General features: G+C 35.7%; 1 protein-coding gene across 1 annotated transcript; it reads left to right on the forward strand.

Annotated features, from left to right (window-relative positions):
• The first annotated feature begins 691 nt into the window (after positions 1–691).
• Positions 692–2,244, forward strand: LOC149563222 (U4/U6.U5 small nuclear ribonucleoprotein). The gene has a single exon (XM_089826596.1). It carries the CDS (start codon positions 950–952, stop codon positions 1,673–1,675), a length of 726 nt encoding a protein of 241 aa, XP_089682722.1. The 5' UTR covers positions 692–949; the 3' UTR covers positions 1,676–2,244.
• Positions 2,245–17,939: the final 15,695 nt, after the last annotated feature.

The following is a 17,939-nucleotide window of genomic DNA, read 5'->3' on the forward strand; positions in this document are numbered from 1 at the left end:
TTTATAAAATTAATATCTCACATAATTATTTGTGTGTTTTAACACATGTCAAGATGCAAACATCACCCCGACTTAGGTTGTAGATATTTCTTTTGGCTTAGGACTCACTAAGTCTACAAAAGCATCCAAATACTTACATTATATCTTAAGGTAGGGACAAGTTCTTGTTAGAAAATATTGGTATTTTCTTACAAATGACAAAAATAAATGTAAAACTAATAAATATATTTAAAATAAGAAATATAAAACATTTAATTCTATATTTAACAAAAAAAAAAAAAATAGTTTCTGAGATGGAAGATAATTTTTTTTTTTTTTGAAAAGTTAATCTACTTGTCACAAATGCGATAAAGTTAAAATTGTAATAAATGCATGATAGACTTGTTAGAAAATATTTGTATTTTTGTTAAATGAAAAAGATGATTTATAAAATAATGAAAAATGAGAAAAAGATATCAACATTGAATTTTTTTAAAATCTTTTAAATTTTATGAATTGATTGGTGAATTAAAGAATAATTCTAATAATTTGAATAAACAGGCACTAATAATTATTAATAATTATTAATAAATAACCAATAATCAAGGCTTCCACCAAGTACCTATTAAATAAAAATTGCAATAATATAGTGTAGACAAATACTTTAAAAATATATATATTTAAAAATTTAAATTAATTTTCTAAGAGAAATGTGAAATCTGATAAACTGCAAAAAAAACATTTGCTCCACAAACGGGTTCGATTGTCGAATCTCGGTCGGGGTCGCAAATCATCTCATGTCAAAGCCTAGGAGGACCTGCGAGCGGTTAATCGACATCACACATGTACTTCTGCGAGGGCGAGGTTTGGCCGTAATTTCTTCTCTAGAATGAACAGACCTTAGGGCGAGCAGACTGAGATTGGGTTCAATCAGACTAGACATTGGAAAGGGCGGGCCATTTAGTCTAGAATGGACAGACATAGGAATAAGGAGCGAGAGCGGGATCATTACAGAGATCATGTGGACAGAGATCGAGATTATTACAGAGATCATGGGGACAGAGACAGAGACAGAGAAAGAGACAGAGACAGAGAGAAGAGGAGCAAGCGCTCACGGTCGAGGTCTGTGGAGCGGGACAGAGAAAGGGAGAAGAGGAGCAAACGCTCACGGTCGAGGTCTGTGGAGAGAGACAGAGAGAAGAGGAGCAAGCGCTCACGGTCGAGATCTTTGGAGAAGAGGTCGAAGCGCCGGTCGAGGTCGCCATCGGAAGGCAGAAAAAAGTACTCGGGCACATCAAAATCCAGATCCAGGTCACCTAGTAGATCTCGGCGCCACCATAGTCACAGATCAGTAACACCCGAAGGAAAGAGGTCCGGGAGAGATAAGAAGCAGGTTGAAGAAGAACAGGAGAGACAGCGGGCAGCCGTGGTTGCGGAGTTTGTGGAGGGGATTGCCCGAGAGCAGGAGAAGCGCATGGCCGGGGGAGGAGCAGGAGCAACCGAAGAAGAAGAAAAGGAAGAAATGGATATAATGAAGAAGATGGGGTTTCCTACGGGGTTTGATTCTACTAAGGGCAAGCCTGTGCCTGGTGCTGATGTAAGCGGGGTAAGAGCGGTTACTAAGAGACAGCCTCGCCAATATATGAACAGGCGAGGAGGTTTCAACCGCCCTCTGCCTCCTGAATGCAACAGATAATTGCTCATTTTATTTCCCCTCTTTTTCCTTCACCTTGATTAGCAAAATCACAGCTAAAATATGTCAGTTTTTGTCATTTTCTCTATTGTAAGACGAAGATTTTGATTCATATATTTACATGTTCCTTGATTTTGCTGGGGTACACTGTTCTTTGATTAGAAGGTAATGGGCCTGAACCCCTGTACCAAAACGAACTCAGAACAGTGATACAACAAATAGGGACCCACCAGAGAGCCCAACTGCAGATAAGCTGAAGGCCAACAACAAAATACCCCTGGATAAGGTCTAGAGGACAGGAAGAGGAAAACAAAAATGCAAGAAGCTGATAAGAACAGAAAGCTTAGACTAAACAGTCTACACACCCATCAAAAATACTACCGTCGTTTTTGAGTCTTAACAGACGGTTTGGAGCCCCTCAGATTAGATTTTGCTTGATTACAATGGCACATCTATTACTTTCTATTATTTTTTCTTCCAGCTCTATAATTTCATCAAATGCCCAGCGTTTTGTCTCTAGAATAACATAAGATCGTTTTTAAGATCACGAAAAAATTATCTATCATTTTGAATGGCGTTAGTATTCTCTTTTTTGATTACGAGTATTAAATCAATTTGGATTGTAGCTATTGAGATGCCATATCAGCGTTGACCCGTTTGAATGTTAATTTTTTAAATGTGTATCCTAATGGTTTCTTTTTAGTGCAAGAGATTCGATGAATTTTGAAGATAATATACCATTTTCACCCTTTAATCTGCACAAGTAAATTGGTTTCTGTGGCTTCCATTGTCAATATCATAATGGTAATTCCACAATGAAGAGTCCACATTCTGGTAGTGTCATTTTAACAATTGATTATTCTTTCCGTGCAAGAATATTACCGAATATTTATCACCTTTGCTGATGCTTTCTCGATGTATCTGGCAGGTTTTTTCTGATTATATCTTATTTTGCTTTGCAAATCTACACAGGCTTTTAAAAAAACATTTTTTTGATTATAGCATGGTGTAGCATATAATTTGTTTGGCGCTTGATGTTAGTTTCATTCCACAAGCGTGAATGGGTAACGAAGGTCTAATGCAGCACACAATGTCTGAATCAACATTGGAATTAATTAGTCTTACAAAATGATTGATATTAGTTCCCCATGTTGATTGTCTTCTAGGTATAGTTGGTTCTGGTATAAGTCTATAAAGATAATACAAAAGATTAAGCAACTTAAGATGTGTCAAACAACTGTTTTGTCAAGGGTCATAATTATCCTTATTTAGGATTGCCATAAAATGATGAATAGAATACCGTTGATCTCTTCTTAGCAAATAAATCATATACCAATAATCTAAATGCATATCAATCCATTGAACAAAAGTCATCTTATGTAAACTAAACTTTTGTTTTGTTGCAAGATGTCCAAATAATTAATCGGATGCATATATGCAGCAAATTGAATAAAAGATAATTGAGGCAAACTTTGAAAAAAGTAAATGAATGTAGACCTCATAAGTACATTTCCAATTAAAGATAGCAGGCCTCCACAATCCATATTGAATTCTGTAGTATGTTTCTGGAATTTGATTGTGTAACATTATTTTTATCATCAACATTTTGAATCATACTCCATTATCCAATTTTTGGTTCATTGAACTTTTTCATCCTGATGATGGATGATGGAGTATGATTCAGATGGTAGAAAGCATGTTTCAGAGGTAGAGGCCGCTATCTTGGCAGTACAAGTAGCAAAGCAGCTAGGAGCCAGAAAACTTCATGTTGAGGGTGATTCGCAAATCATTGTAAATGCAATAATAAAAGGGACATGGCGGCTTAGCATTTGTATAACTCCATAGATCAAATTAATGCAGAATCAGCTTCTTTGGATGACTTCAAATTATCACATTTCAGAAGACAAGGCAATAAAGAGGTCAATACCATGTCCGATTGGGCATTATCAACTTCATCCATTGTGATTATTTCTTTCCTTTCTTTTTTGGACCACCATCAACTTCATCCATTTAATGAGGTATGCAGGCAAAGATAGTGATGTGATGGGAGTTCTTGGTGATCCTTGCCGGAAGTGCCATGTAAGTACCATCGATTAGGTTGATAATGATTGAGAATGTTTGTCTTGTGTGCCCTCAGAATTAAATCCTCGATGCAAGCTGGATTTGGTAACCACATTGTTGTTTGAGAGGCTTTTTGCAATTGGAGTGATGGAAATTGCTTTCACTCTCACTTGCACCAAGCAACAAAATTCTTATCATGGGAAGAGTAAGAAGACTAGGGTTGATAAAATGTTCAATTTTATGGACAATAAATTAATGGAGAGTGTTTTGCTTTTGCTTAGGGAGCTATTCCACCAAGTTGAGAACCGTCACAAAACTAACACCGACATCCATTCCATGATCATGGTATGGGTTCTGCAGTTGGGCATCGGTTGGAATGGAGGAGCTTTTTGCAAAGTCCATTCCAAGAATTGGGGTAAATTTGGGTGAAAAGAAGAGTGGCCTGCCGAGGATTAAGGCACCAAGTACATGCTGTTTTTGGTGGTTTGATGAAAGATTCAGAAATGAGAGGTTTATAGAGGCCAGAAAGGGATAGATTGCAATGAAAATGGCGGTAATGATCAAGTTCCTGGATGTTGACAGAGAGAGCATGAAAGCTAGTTCTGGTTCGATGGCAGAGGAAGAAGCCAACCTTCAAGAGAAATTTTGGCTGCGGGAGGTGGCAGGAAATGGCAAGTAGGATTTTTCTGAAGCAAGAATCAATGCATGGCTGCGCTAACACATTGATGGTGCCATGGTTCTAGGTGGGCACCAAGGGATGGTATTTCTCCCTAATGGTACCCTGCTTTTCATTGTTGTTGTTCTTCAACTTGTTCAGGGGTCATAATTTGTTTGGTGTCCTCTGCACGCATGCCTTCTTTGTTCTTTCAGTTTTGAATGGGAATGTCATTTTTGGTTCTTTGCTGTGGCATGGTGATAACTTCTTCGCATTCTGCAAGCACACCATGATTGTAGTTAGGGTTGTGGATGTAATGCAATGTAACTACTGATGTTTTTGTGGTTGGTGTCCACGTTTATCTACAGTTTGATGGGTGATGCCAAATTTGTTTCAGGAAGGGCTTGGAAAGCCAAATCTGGTTGTGGATTGTAAAACTTTGCTGCTACTGTAATTAGTCTTTTAGTCTGTGGGGGTTTTTGGGTTGGCTTGAACAATGGCTGCTGGGCTAAGCTAGGGTTCTTGTTCTGCAATGTACTTTCCTATAAATTTCAATAAGAAAACTATTATTCCCGAGTAAAAAAAAGATGCACTATGGTTATTATATCCATTCTAAATTTTCTTTTCTTTTTAAAGAATTCATTCTTCAAATCTTTTACTTCATACAAGGAAGTTCATACCTATCTTATTCCACCGTAGAATAATACCCAATACCATCTGCCAGTGTCAGCTGATATGCAATCATGCCAAAAAGATAAGTGGATGATAGATAAGCTTATACAACTAATTATGCTGATAGTCATTTATATATGAGAAACAAATCTCCCAACATGACCAAGACTAACAATATACAATTTTGTTTCAAACTTTCAAACATGCAAAGGAAGAGGATCAGCAGTTATAGTATACAAGTCCATGAATCATAAGACAACACAATGTTTGTTTGAGCTTGCCAGCACTATAGCTGTCCAGCTCTGATGCTTCTCTACAATTGAACACCTTCTCATGCCTTTTCTCAATGATTGTCTTTGTGTGATCCTAAACATGCAGATGTTGAAATTGTTAATCTTCATAATTAGTGCTAATGGTTTTATACAATATATCATTAATTGAATCATAATGTGGAAATTTAAATTCAAAATGAGATCAGCAGTGAATTGATAAATAATTTATAAAACACTAATGGGAGCAATATGATTGATAATACCCAAATATATTATTTAATAATTCAGCATCATGGCACTTCCCTTTAATTATTGATTATCCACTGAGACTGCATAGTGAATGTACTGATGCTCAAGGAAATAATGAACATATTAATTGGATGAGAGTACTTATTGGGAGTCACTAAATCAACCCAAAATCTTTTTGCTAGTCTAATCTATAATATAATCACACAGATTTGTTTGGAGACCTTAACAGGATTTGTTTAATAATAATAAGCGCAGAAGCATATTATTTTGAAATCCTATTTAGCCTGTCCAATTTCACAGTCTAAGTATGTGAGCTTAGATATAGATTTACATCAGTTGCCAAGGAAATATGATTGTTGAATACTTTTTCTTTGATGTCAAAGGTTGATGGACAATGTTGTATACTTTTGGAATCTACTCAAAATAATAGGGAATAATGGCACAAAAGGTTAGATTTGTGTTTCTACAGGCTCTTAGATTTTACTTGAGAGTATTAGCTAAAGCATAGAGCTACTAGGTTTAGGCGCATCAGTGTTGGTTTGGTCATTGCTAAAACGTATATTCACTGTTAACTTTAATCAGAAACACACTAACAGCAAAATAATGGAGGAGCTCAAAACTCCCAGATTGAAGGATTCCATGTGTATTCCTGTATATTGTTGTGCTGTCACAGTTTCTTGTAGTGAGCTGTTGGTGATCTCTAGCTTTACCTCCGTGGGATTTTTTTGGCTTGAATTTATTTTGCATAACAATGAAGAGTTTAGATGAAGGGACATGTGGCATTTATATTGCAAATTGCATTGGAATATCGACAGTTAGATGGCAGCTAATTGTAATGTGCATTCGCCAAATGCTTTGAATGGCTTCAGACGTCAATGTTTGGTGGGTTTATTTTGAATCAAATTCTTATATTTTATATTTTCCTTTTTTTAGTATGACGGCTTCAGATGCTTCTTCCGAATGTGAGGGGTGGCTTGAATCTGATGACAGCTGTTGTGATACGGTTTTCTCTGTAAGATCTTTGTAATGTAGGATTGTTTCTTAAATTTTGGCATGAGAATTTTTCTTTAGCTGCGCATTACTCTCTAAATCGATGGGAATGTTTGATAAGTATTGTGTGAGGGTGTGTTATATTTTCTGAGTCGAGTATGTTATTGAGTTGAATATGTATGATGTTGTGGATTTGAGCATGTAAGCTGTGTGTGGGTTTTCAGAGCTCTATTTATGAGCATTTAGATGCTTGCAGAGCTTCACGTGGGTTGTTACTTTCATTGCTGCTGAAGCTTGGCTTTCGGGTTGAATTCCTTCAATTATCAAAGCATAATGTGCTGCTTATGTATATTTCAGATTAATGGGGTACCATGTAATAGTAGCATGGTGTTTGGAGTGCTGAGTTCGCTCTGAAAAGTGTTACCGAGTTCTGCACTTGGGTTGGTGCTTAAGGTGATTGGAGTTGGTGCTTCGAATAGGGTTGGTGCTCACTTATGTAATCTGGGCTGGTGCCCATTTCATAGATAACTATTGAGCTGCCGTTGATTTTTACCCAAAAAGGGTTTCCATGTGAAATTTGGTATTCTTGTTTACTCTTCCTATTCTATTTCTCCTTTTAAGTGTTTTCATGTGTTTAAAAGTTTAAAATACTGATTCAGCAACCCCACCTCCCCTGCTGCAGTATTTTTGTGTGCCCTTAAATGATTACATTCGGAAAAAAACATTTAAAAAGTAAATCTCAAATGAACTGCCAGAAGGCTCCTTGGGTACATGCAACATCACTTTGCATAAAGACATGACTAATGCTGATTGGTATGAGTCTCTTCATACACAAATTGTTGTCTGCCACCCTCAATCTGTTTTCTAGAGCATTCTGTATTGAGACTTCCAGTATTATGTCTAATGAAAGGTTGCTGCTAACACCTTTGATGTGGAAATTGATTGTATCTATAGACTCACTCCGTTGCATGAGGATGCATCCTTCCCAAAAAATCTTGCATCCCCTATATGGGGATGTTTATGAGACTTGGGGATTTGGGAGTCAAGCTTTCCCATAGCAACACCATCAGCTCTGCCACCTTCCCCACCTCCACCTAGGATCTCTCCTCGCTTTCTATATGGCATTTGCATTACATACTTGATTGCTACCTGTAAATTAGTTAAAATTAGTTTGCTTTTTATGGTGCACTCCCAGAGATGCCATATTGCAGTTTGTTCCTTAAAGATTCCTGTGCACCTTAATTTGTAATCAGTGCCAAGCTGCCGCCACTACCCCTCCAACCTTCATTATCCCCAAATTTAGACACCCCTATCTCGATTCCTTTCAAGGATCCAAATAATTCTGGAATCGCCTCTGCAATCTTCTTAGTAACACCAATTCTGTTGAAGACTGGCAGGGGCAATGCATTACCAGTTAAGAACCATCGAGGATTCATTTAGATAGACTGTTGCATTTGTTAAATGCGTGGATTATGAAACTTATTTAATAGCTATCCTGTAACCAGTGGTCACATATATTATTATATACTAATACTTCTAAGCCACACAAGGTTGGCTCAGACCCAACAGAAACAGACCCACAAACGTTCCCAGTCAGCTTAAAATGTTAGAACATAATATAATAATATTCACCAATGTCACCCCCTTCAACAAATTAAATAATGACTTCATTTATTATCAATTTTTATTTATTATTTATTTTATTGAAAACACTAGTAGTCAACCTCTCTTAAATTTGGGAATATCACATTCATTCTATCCTAGAGATTGCTTATCCTCAAGAAATTTGCATTCGCATTTGCATCACTTAACCAAGTGCAAGGATCGCATATCAATCTCAGTACCATGGCTCTGGCACTCTGCTGCACTACTCCAAGATAATCATCTCTTTTCCAAACTCCATCTCTGATTTTATTTATCCGGAACAAAGGAATGTGAGGCTTGGAATTCGGAATCGAGATAAACCTGCAGATCTTCTTTGTGGCCTGTCATCTCAAACAAAACCATCATGATAACATCATTTTGTATTATATGGCATTGACCAATCACTCTCATATGCCATGAATCATCACTGTGAAATGCAATTATATCCATACCTAAAGTTATCTTTTGTCATTAAGGAGCCCTCCAATTTGACATCATAAAATTCTGACCTTTCATTCTGCTTCACTATCATCACTTCTTTCTTGTCTTGTGCTTCTGCATTCTTCTCTATTTCGAAGTACATCCTCTCCCACATCTTCTTTTCTCATTTTTCTTATGTAGCTGTGAAGTCTCCTTTCAGTTTGATTAATCTAATAGAGATATCTCAGGTAATCATCAAGAATTGCAACTTTCTTTTGATCAGACAACCGTAGATATTCTTCAAAGATTTTGATGGCTTCAAATGTATAGCTTTTCTAATCCTGTTACTCCAATCCAATTTCCCCTTGAAGGGACTCACCATGTCATCTTTGTGCATACCTTTGGAACTCAAAATATTCAGTAAAATTCATATCTTGTTGGAGAGCTGGGCCCAAGTTCTTCATATATTTGGCATGACATTTAGCCCCACTTTTTTAATAGATTCCTCTAGTGACTTTCTAGTGGCATTAGATCCATAGCTCCACATTTTCATAAAGCTGCAAAAACGTCTTACAGGCAGGCAGGCAGGTGGCTCTGATACTCCTGAAATAAACCAACTCAAAATCATTTAGCAAATTGAATCTAGAATATAACCACACAGATTCGTTTGGAGATCTAAATAGTGTTTGTGTAGCCACTCTAAGCTTAGAACCATATAATTTCAAAAAATAGTGAAGCCAATTTGATCTCACAGTCTAAGTATATGAGTTTAGATACAGATATACATATCAGTTGCCAGGGAAATATGATTGCACTCAGAAGAACATATAAATCTCAAATGAACCTGCCTAAATGTTCCTTTGGTACATGGCTTCACTCTGAGAAAATACTTGACTGAAATGCTAATTGTTATGTACCTCCTCAGATACCAATAGTTGCATGCGATCCTCAATCTTTGTTCTAGAGCATGTATATTGACCCCTGTATCCAATCAGAGCTCGCTGCTAATACCTTTGATCTGGAAATAGATTATATGCAGAGTATTTGAATAACATCTGCCTCCCTTAATTGCCAATGTAGTCTACCATGTTGTTAGACAAAACTAAAGTAGAATGCACTTTGCTGCTTTAGAAGATGTCCATCTCTGCTCCAGACTCAAGTGCTTTGGTATAAGCATCAAGCTACAGGTTTGAGGGGAACTCTTGGAACCCAAATTGAATATCATGCAATCTTTTTCAAGGATCCAAATACTTCTGGAATCACCTCTGCAATCTTCCTAGTCACACAAATTCTGTAGATGACTGGCAGGGGCTATGCCCTATCAGATAAGAGCCTTCTAGGGTTGCATCTGGATAGACTGTTGCATTTGTTTAAGTGTGGAGAATGAAAATTTTAGATACCTATCTCACAACCAGCACTTGCATATATACTAATCCTTCTAAAACGTCACAAGTTTGGCTCAGGCATAAGGAAACCATTGCGTACAAATATAGCAATATTTTAGTAATATTCACCAATGTCGCCCCCTTAAAAAATTAAATAATAATATCATATATTATTGATTTTTAAATAAAAAATAATTGATTTATATATAAAAATATAAAATACTGGTAGCTGACCTCTCATAAAATCAGAACACAACACAATGCAGCATACTGGTCACAATTGAACATGAATATCAAGAGACATGGAGGAATCTATGGGATAACGAGTCTTGACTAACATTCGAGTCATTTTTTTGACTTATATTGCTCAATAGTCAATAGTGACACGTATTGAATCTAGGAGGAAAGCTAATCATCAGGTCAAGTCATTTCAGCAGATAGTAGGCATTGAAAATGCGTGTAGAACATTTGAAGTCATTAGGCTCCAGCAGAGGTGGGTTTTGTATGGACATGGTGAAATGAAACTGCCAGCTGATGAAAAGGGTCATTTATTCTGATACAGAAAATAACAATATGAAATGTGAAATGTCCCTTGTGAAATATCCCTTTGTTGAGATAGGATATATTCATAAATAATAATAAATTAAAATATAAGGGAATAAAATAAGTTTTTATATAATTAAAATTTAGTTAACCTTAATGGGTGGTCAAAAGGCATGAAATGAAAAGTTGCGACTCTCTCAAACATGAGATATAAAAGGGGGACAAGAGAGCTTCATTTTGGAGAAGTTATAAATGAAGAAAGAATGGAGCAAAAGGAATGAAGCATTAGTGAAAAAAGAAAGGAATGGGAAGAATATAAGGGAATGGTTCTTTCAAAGGGGTAGTAATTCTGAAGGGTTGTGACTATGATAAAGAGGTGGTACTCACACTCATATTGGAGGACATAAAAGGCAGAGGTTTGCTGTGTGAACTAGGTATATGAGGTTGCTATTTTCAAGGATGTGGGAATTATTTCAAATACCCTATGTAGCCACAATCTAAAAGAACATGTATAATAGAATTTAAACACTTCAATTTAGGCCAATACTAACCACACACTGTTACTTCCAATCAGCAAGTAGCAAAAGGTATGCACGCTAGTTTCACCATTGATCACCATTCAACAACGTCTTCCATCCATCTACTTCTATTCAACATGAAACAAAATCTACTCTTAAGTGAGAGAATGTAAAAACCACATAATACTTCAGAATAGTACAAGTAATCCATAATGAAGACCAACAATGGATCAGCAATTACTTTGATATTATGGCAACAATATCAATAAGTCTCCTCTCCTCAACCAATCTAATCTAATCTTACTTAGTGAGTTACAAATGAGAAGACCTTGACCTTTAATAGTAGTCCCTAATACAATGATTGGCCAAGATTGATTTGAAATCAGGGCTAAGTTAATCCAACACAACCCTAATTAGGGTTTCATAACCTCCATTTACAATTATCAAATGCCTACCCAATTACAATTAAGCACAATCATGTTGCCAATTAGAAAATGACTGTCGTCATGGGCCAATAAGAAAATATATTAGGTAGAAGCATTAGAGAGGTGCACCAATAATGGGCCAATAAGATGATTACAATATTTTGTGGGCCAATGAGAAAGAGTTTAGGTAGAACCTTGTAGAAGAAGCCACCGTTTAATGGACCAGATGCCACTTGTATTTGCACCAAGTCATCTCTAAGAATATTCTTTCCTTATTCTTTTCTCTCTTGTCACCTTCAATGAATCTAAACACAATATGGTGAAGTTCCTCCACTAGGACACTCGTCACATTCTGGTTGGTTGAATAAATGTGTGCCACCTTATAAACTTCATAAATAGACCCTCGGTGATGGGAAATCTCATTATTTATAATCTTCTTCCTTTGGCTGGTAGACTTGATCATGATGTTGTAATTGTTATTTGAATCCATCTTGGAAGCATACAAACACCATGTATTAGATTTACATATTTCAGATTTTCATTTCAAATTCACAACATGGTTAGTAGCAATAACCCTGATGGACCTTAACTAAAAAGAACTTCCAAAATTTAGGATGTATCAAAGAATTTCAACTTCTGAAAGTCTGATTTTGATTGAGTGAAATCAAAGTCCAAATTCACATAATTTCATTACCTTCTGATTCTCAGTTGAAAAAAAGCTTGCTAAAGCATACATCTACGGCATCTAAGGCATCACGAAAACATCACAAACACTGATTTACCTTGCTGGTGAAGGAAAATTCTGAGTTTACACCTACATGTCTATGATGAGTTGGTCCTTTTATACTTAGTTTACTCCTCAAGCTTCTGACCTCTAGCCCTTAAACTTGATGTAGTTCAATGTATTTGCAATGAAGGCTTGATTCTGATATGTTTTGCCTCTCTAAATCCTGATTTCCTGCCTAGATTTGTAGTTTGCAGGTTTCTTAAGCTCTGACTTTCATGAAAATTATAATGTTAACAACCTAGATTTGATGGTCTGGGGCTGCTAAAGGCCCGATTTGATAATTTTTCAACGTCTCCTTCCAAATTCAATGTGCTGTTATGCCAACATTCAAGTTGCCACTGCAAGTAATTTTATTCTCAAGGAGGTTTGAGTTCTTCAGCAGGACTATATTTAACACCTCCAAGTGACTCCAGCCCTGTGGAAATCTCAACTTAGTCTCCAAATTTGAATTGTCCAAATTTGAATTGTCAAGATGTAGTCTCTGCTCTTTTAAACTCGATCTGCTCTGCAAATAGTTGATTTGATTTCTTTTGGTGTTTGAAATGAAATGATTTGACCTCTTTTATATGGGCAATTAAGGACTCAGGGATATATTCTTTACACAGGCGGATTTGGCTTGTAGGGCAAATGAATTAGATTGAAACAATTTATAATCTATATTGATAAAAATGTTTCCCTTTATTAATAAAATCAAGACCCTCCATTAAATCTAGGTTATGCCATATGGTCTATCTCACTCACTAAAATTGCAGCCCCTTGTCAAATAAAGTTGCAGCTCATTAACATTTGATTTGCAGTTTAAATATTTGGCCCCTATTTGCTTGAGTTTGAGGAGTATGAGGCCTTTTAATTTGAGTTTATGAGGCCTAGCATTAAATGTAGACCCATGACTTAATTTTAGGGCCCTACATTTGCTAATGTGGCCACACGTTACCCCCTTTAGGACTGACCATATTCAATTTCAGTCCACATGTATTATTTATAAGGATGCCCCATTGGTCTTTGTTCAGGTTTAGGTCTTATCTAGGGAGTTTGAGCCCACATGTTCTGTTTAGAAGTTCGATTTAGGCCTACACACTTTTAATTTAGAGCCACATGTTTGATTTGGGACTGGATTTAGGTCAGACCTCCCTTGAAATTAAACCCACATGCTACTTTTTTATGATCTAAGTTCACATGGTTGAAGCTAGAGGCCAGATTTAGGGCCCACTCTAATCGGCTTAGAGCCTGATCTATACAGATCATGCCCACATGTTACACATTGGGTCTGCCCCATTGCATTTTCAGTCCACATGTTAGAGGATAGGGCTTATCCAGGATCTAAGTTCATTCACTACAATATAAGCTTTATTTCATGTTAAGAGGGCCAGATTTATAAGCCTCCTCAAAAATCAAGATAAGAGGGCCAGATTTATTTATGTTGAACTTGGATCGTTATTTCACTGAATTTAGGCCTGATCTGGTAAGATCAGGCCCACCCGTTTCATTGTAGGACTGTTCTATATCAATTTTAGGCTCAAGCATAGAGCTTTGAGCTATGTTTCAGCTTAGGGCCCATTGTAGGCTTCTCATTTAGATCGATCATAGGTGTAGAGCTTGCAAATTTGGCTCAGTTTCAATTTTAATGCCTTGCTGATTGGCTGAGGTTGTATATGTTTGGAATAAGGGCTGCAAGCTTGAAGGAGGGCCCATGATTTTGCATTTGGAAGCAGATTTTAGCCTCCTCAAGGCCATTCTAACTTGGCAAAGGGGCTTTGTGATTGATTGACATCTTTTAACCTTCCCTCTCCGGCATTATTCGATTTTCATTCATTAAATTTGTTAAGTTGAGTTGCTTTCTTTGTCCACTAATGATCAATTTCTTCCCTTTGCCACATGGGGAGGTGGAATCCACTCTTGGATGTGGAAAGCTTGCCACATGAGGAGGTGGAGTCCACTCCTCTATGTGTCAATTCTCAGATTTGAGGGTTGAATCCCCTCTTCAAAGTGACAACCTTGCCACTTGAGAAGGTGTAATCCACTTCTTGATGTTGCAACCTTGCCACTTGAGAAGGGGAAATGCACTCCTTCAAGCGTGAACACTAGAAAGGAACATTTTATTTATTTCTCTTTTCTGGCAATTCAAATTTATGCAATTTTTTAGAATTTATATTTTTGGGTCAATTTAATTTTAGTTTCTCCTTTTTCATGGCTAAATTTTACCATTTTTTCCAATTTTGAACATAACCATTAGCTCTAACATTTTTTTTTTCCAATTTTGGACAATTTGACTTTTCAGAAGGTTTATAAATTTCAAATTGTTGCCAAAGTTGCTCCACCACCTAAAGATATCAAAGCAAAAGGAGTGGAGTCTCCATTTACAATGGTGTGATAGTGTGAAAAACACACAACACTTCACAAGTTTAGTCTCTTATAGCATAATTACATTTGGTTGGGTCTAGTCAAAGTATCTTTTGATCAGATGCCATTTGTCAAGGGCATTGCAACCCCTAACATTCCATGCTATTGTTTTCATGGTGTCCCAAGAAGGGGCTCACCTTCCCTTGATTTTAACTTAATTTGACCTTTGGCACCATCTGCTAATTCAGTATTACTATTTTTGACTTCTCCCTTGAATTTTCTCCCCCACCTTAACTTTGCCTTGTGTGCACAAATTTTGTCAAATAGTCCTTTTCTCGAGAATATCCTCTTCCTTTATCAGATCCATATATCCCTCATCATCCGACTGGAGATCTTTTTGACCTATTGGGCTTCTTGTTGATGGTGAGTTACATACAGATTCTCTCAACTGCTGGGAACCATTTAGAGTCAGGGATACACAATACGATAAGGGAAGCCTGCACTTTTTAGATGTACCTAGTTTCACTTTATTAGTAGGCTGATAAAATTGTGCGACACATATTTCTATCCAGTCTTCTTCTTTCATCCTCATTTCCAATTTACAATGAACTTTAGACAATATTTTTGTGTACTACACTATGAGAAGGGACGGGTCAAGGAATAGTGAATGTTATGTACTGCCTTAAGAGTCTTTTGCCCGCTTACCATGTTTCCTTGTTGGTAAAGCTTTCGGAGTATTTTATTATTTACAGATCAGCCTTGCTTCACAATTTTTATGAACACAGGATTCACCAATTACCACTCGAACTTCCATATGTTTTAAGGAAGAGATATATAAGGAGCTCCACCAATCACTCTTTGTAGATGCAATGAAATTTTGTCATTAGTTTGAGAAGATTGTGTTGTGATCTTTGGACGTTGGCATTTTGGAATAAGTTGAATCGTGGGGTCATGCATATGAGATGGTGGAAGACCCTTTGAAATATCTTGAAAAAACCTTTCCACCCTTAACAAATAGTTTTCAGGTCAGGAGAATAATTTTGTAATAATGCATATACATTTCTTTTAAGCTAACTTCCTAATGCCATGATAGCAAATCAATTTAAGTGAATGATAGCAAATCAATTTATGCCATGATAACCCCGTAGTGTTTAAAAACGATATTAACTAAATCCTTATATCTGCAAATCAATTTATGCAGCTTGAGTAGTATGACCCAAGATACCCTCTATTAATTTTCCAGCGTTAGTATGACAGTTAGTATGACATAACTTATGAAAGTTAATACATCATATTATATTATTATTATTAGTCGCTGTCTTATATAAGGCAGGAAACTAATGTTCCCAGATGCCTGATTGCATTAATTTTTGACATCTACATGAACTCAAAACCTAAGGTTTGCCGTGTAATTATTTAAAAATTATTTTTACTGCTGTTTTCCTAATTTTGTGATTGGCTGATGGGAATTTTGCCGGGGTTGTAGGAATATTTAGAGAAAATTAAAATAAGAAAAATCTCCATTGATTGACAGGGGGTTGCACAGTTATTTAAAATCCCATTGAATGACCAGATTTATCTAATGAAGAATTAAATGCCTTAGCTGAGAGCTGTCAGTCAAGGGCATCACAGAGTCTTTACACTGAACACATACAACATTTCTTAATCAGATTTACATTTAAGAAATGAATTTTTTGTAATTTCTTTTTAAATATTTAATAAATCAAATGTTTTACTTATTAACTTTTTAGGAATTAATTATTTTCAGTCTTTATTTAAAAAATCAATTATTTCTAATTTATTTTAAAATAGTTTATAAATCAAATGTTTCAATTACTAACTTTTAGGAGAATCTCATTTTTTTATTTTATTACAGACTACAATTTCAAAATATTAAGAATTAGAAATTAAAAGAGAAATTATATTTTTGAATAAATACAAATGAACTTTAAATTTAGAATTTGGAATAAACACATAAATAACAATATGGTACATTTGAGATTAATAATTAATTGTTTGAGTTATGTCCCCTCTCAATCTATCATCAAAACTTTACGATAATTATAAAATAATTCTTAAGATACATATAATAGTTATAATTCTATCACTTGAAAATCTAGTTTCTACTTCTGTAAGGCAGGGACTCTAGCTCAAAGAGCTCTTGTTTATATAAATTTTAATTTTGTTCATTGATAATTCATAGTGCATAGGTTTAATTTATGATTATCTAGTTTCTCTGCTTTCCTTCTCAATATATCAATTAATCATTCTTGAAGCATTTAGGATACTTATAATATATGCTTTACACAATTAAGGGGAAGTTTCATTTTCTTTAGTTATAATAAATACCTCTCATTATCCGTTACAATCATATCACATGCTTATGCAGCTCAAGTTGAAATAAGATGCTTTTTGCCTAATTTCCAACTTAAGTTTGTTCCATCTATCAAAATCTGCATATAGACCATATTATACAAAATGTAAATGTTCTTTGGATGGACAATATCATGTTTAGACACAACTCTTTGAAACAGTTGGAGTTTAGCGGTTTCCCTTGTTAAAGAAAGAGCTCATTGGCTAACCTTTTAGAAGTTGCTAACATTAAACTTCGCATTTGACAAGGGAAAGAAAATCGAGACCCCCTTTATCTAATTAATAATGACTCCCTTGGAGTAGTTTTGTTAAACTTTTGATTAACCATCTTTATGTGTCTTTCTTTTATAATTATTAAAGGTTGTGCTAAGTGTATCAGACTCAAATTCTCCTTGAATGGTTGTTATAAGGCAGATCATGTACTGTACCACTTTTTCCTTCCCACCTTCACTATTTCTGGTTGAGATAATTATCTTATAAATTTGTCCATATACTCCCTCACTGAATTTATTCTTTTGCCTTAGGTTTTGCAATCTGTTTAGTTGTTCGATCTCATGATTGGCATGTATGAGTTGATTCTTCAATTTTATCACCATCTTATCCCATTTTATGATTATTTCATTTTCTATCCTATTTCGAATTAATTGAACTTCCTCCAAATGGTAGCATGTCCTTGAACAGATTTTAGCTTTTGCAAGCCCCGCTCTTTAAATACTTTAATTTCTTCATACTTCAATATTCTTTCCTATAATTTATCTAATCAATCAATTCCCTAGGATTCAAATCATCCGCATAGTTAGAAATCAAAATTATAGGTCTCATACCTATCTTGAAATAGCTTTCAACATCTTGATTTGATAGGATTTTACATTTTTATTTCTTCTTCTAGGGTTTCTTCATTCCGGTATTGTGTGGTTTGAGCTCCTAATGCAT

The sequence above is a fragment of the Cupressus sempervirens genome, chromosome 4 (assembly GCF_028749045.1).
Source record: "Cupressus sempervirens isolate cs-2001-9-10 chromosome 4, ASM2874904v1, whole genome shotgun sequence".
Lineage (NCBI taxonomy): Eukaryota > Viridiplantae > Streptophyta > Pinopsida > Cupressales > Cupressaceae > Cupressus > Cupressus sempervirens.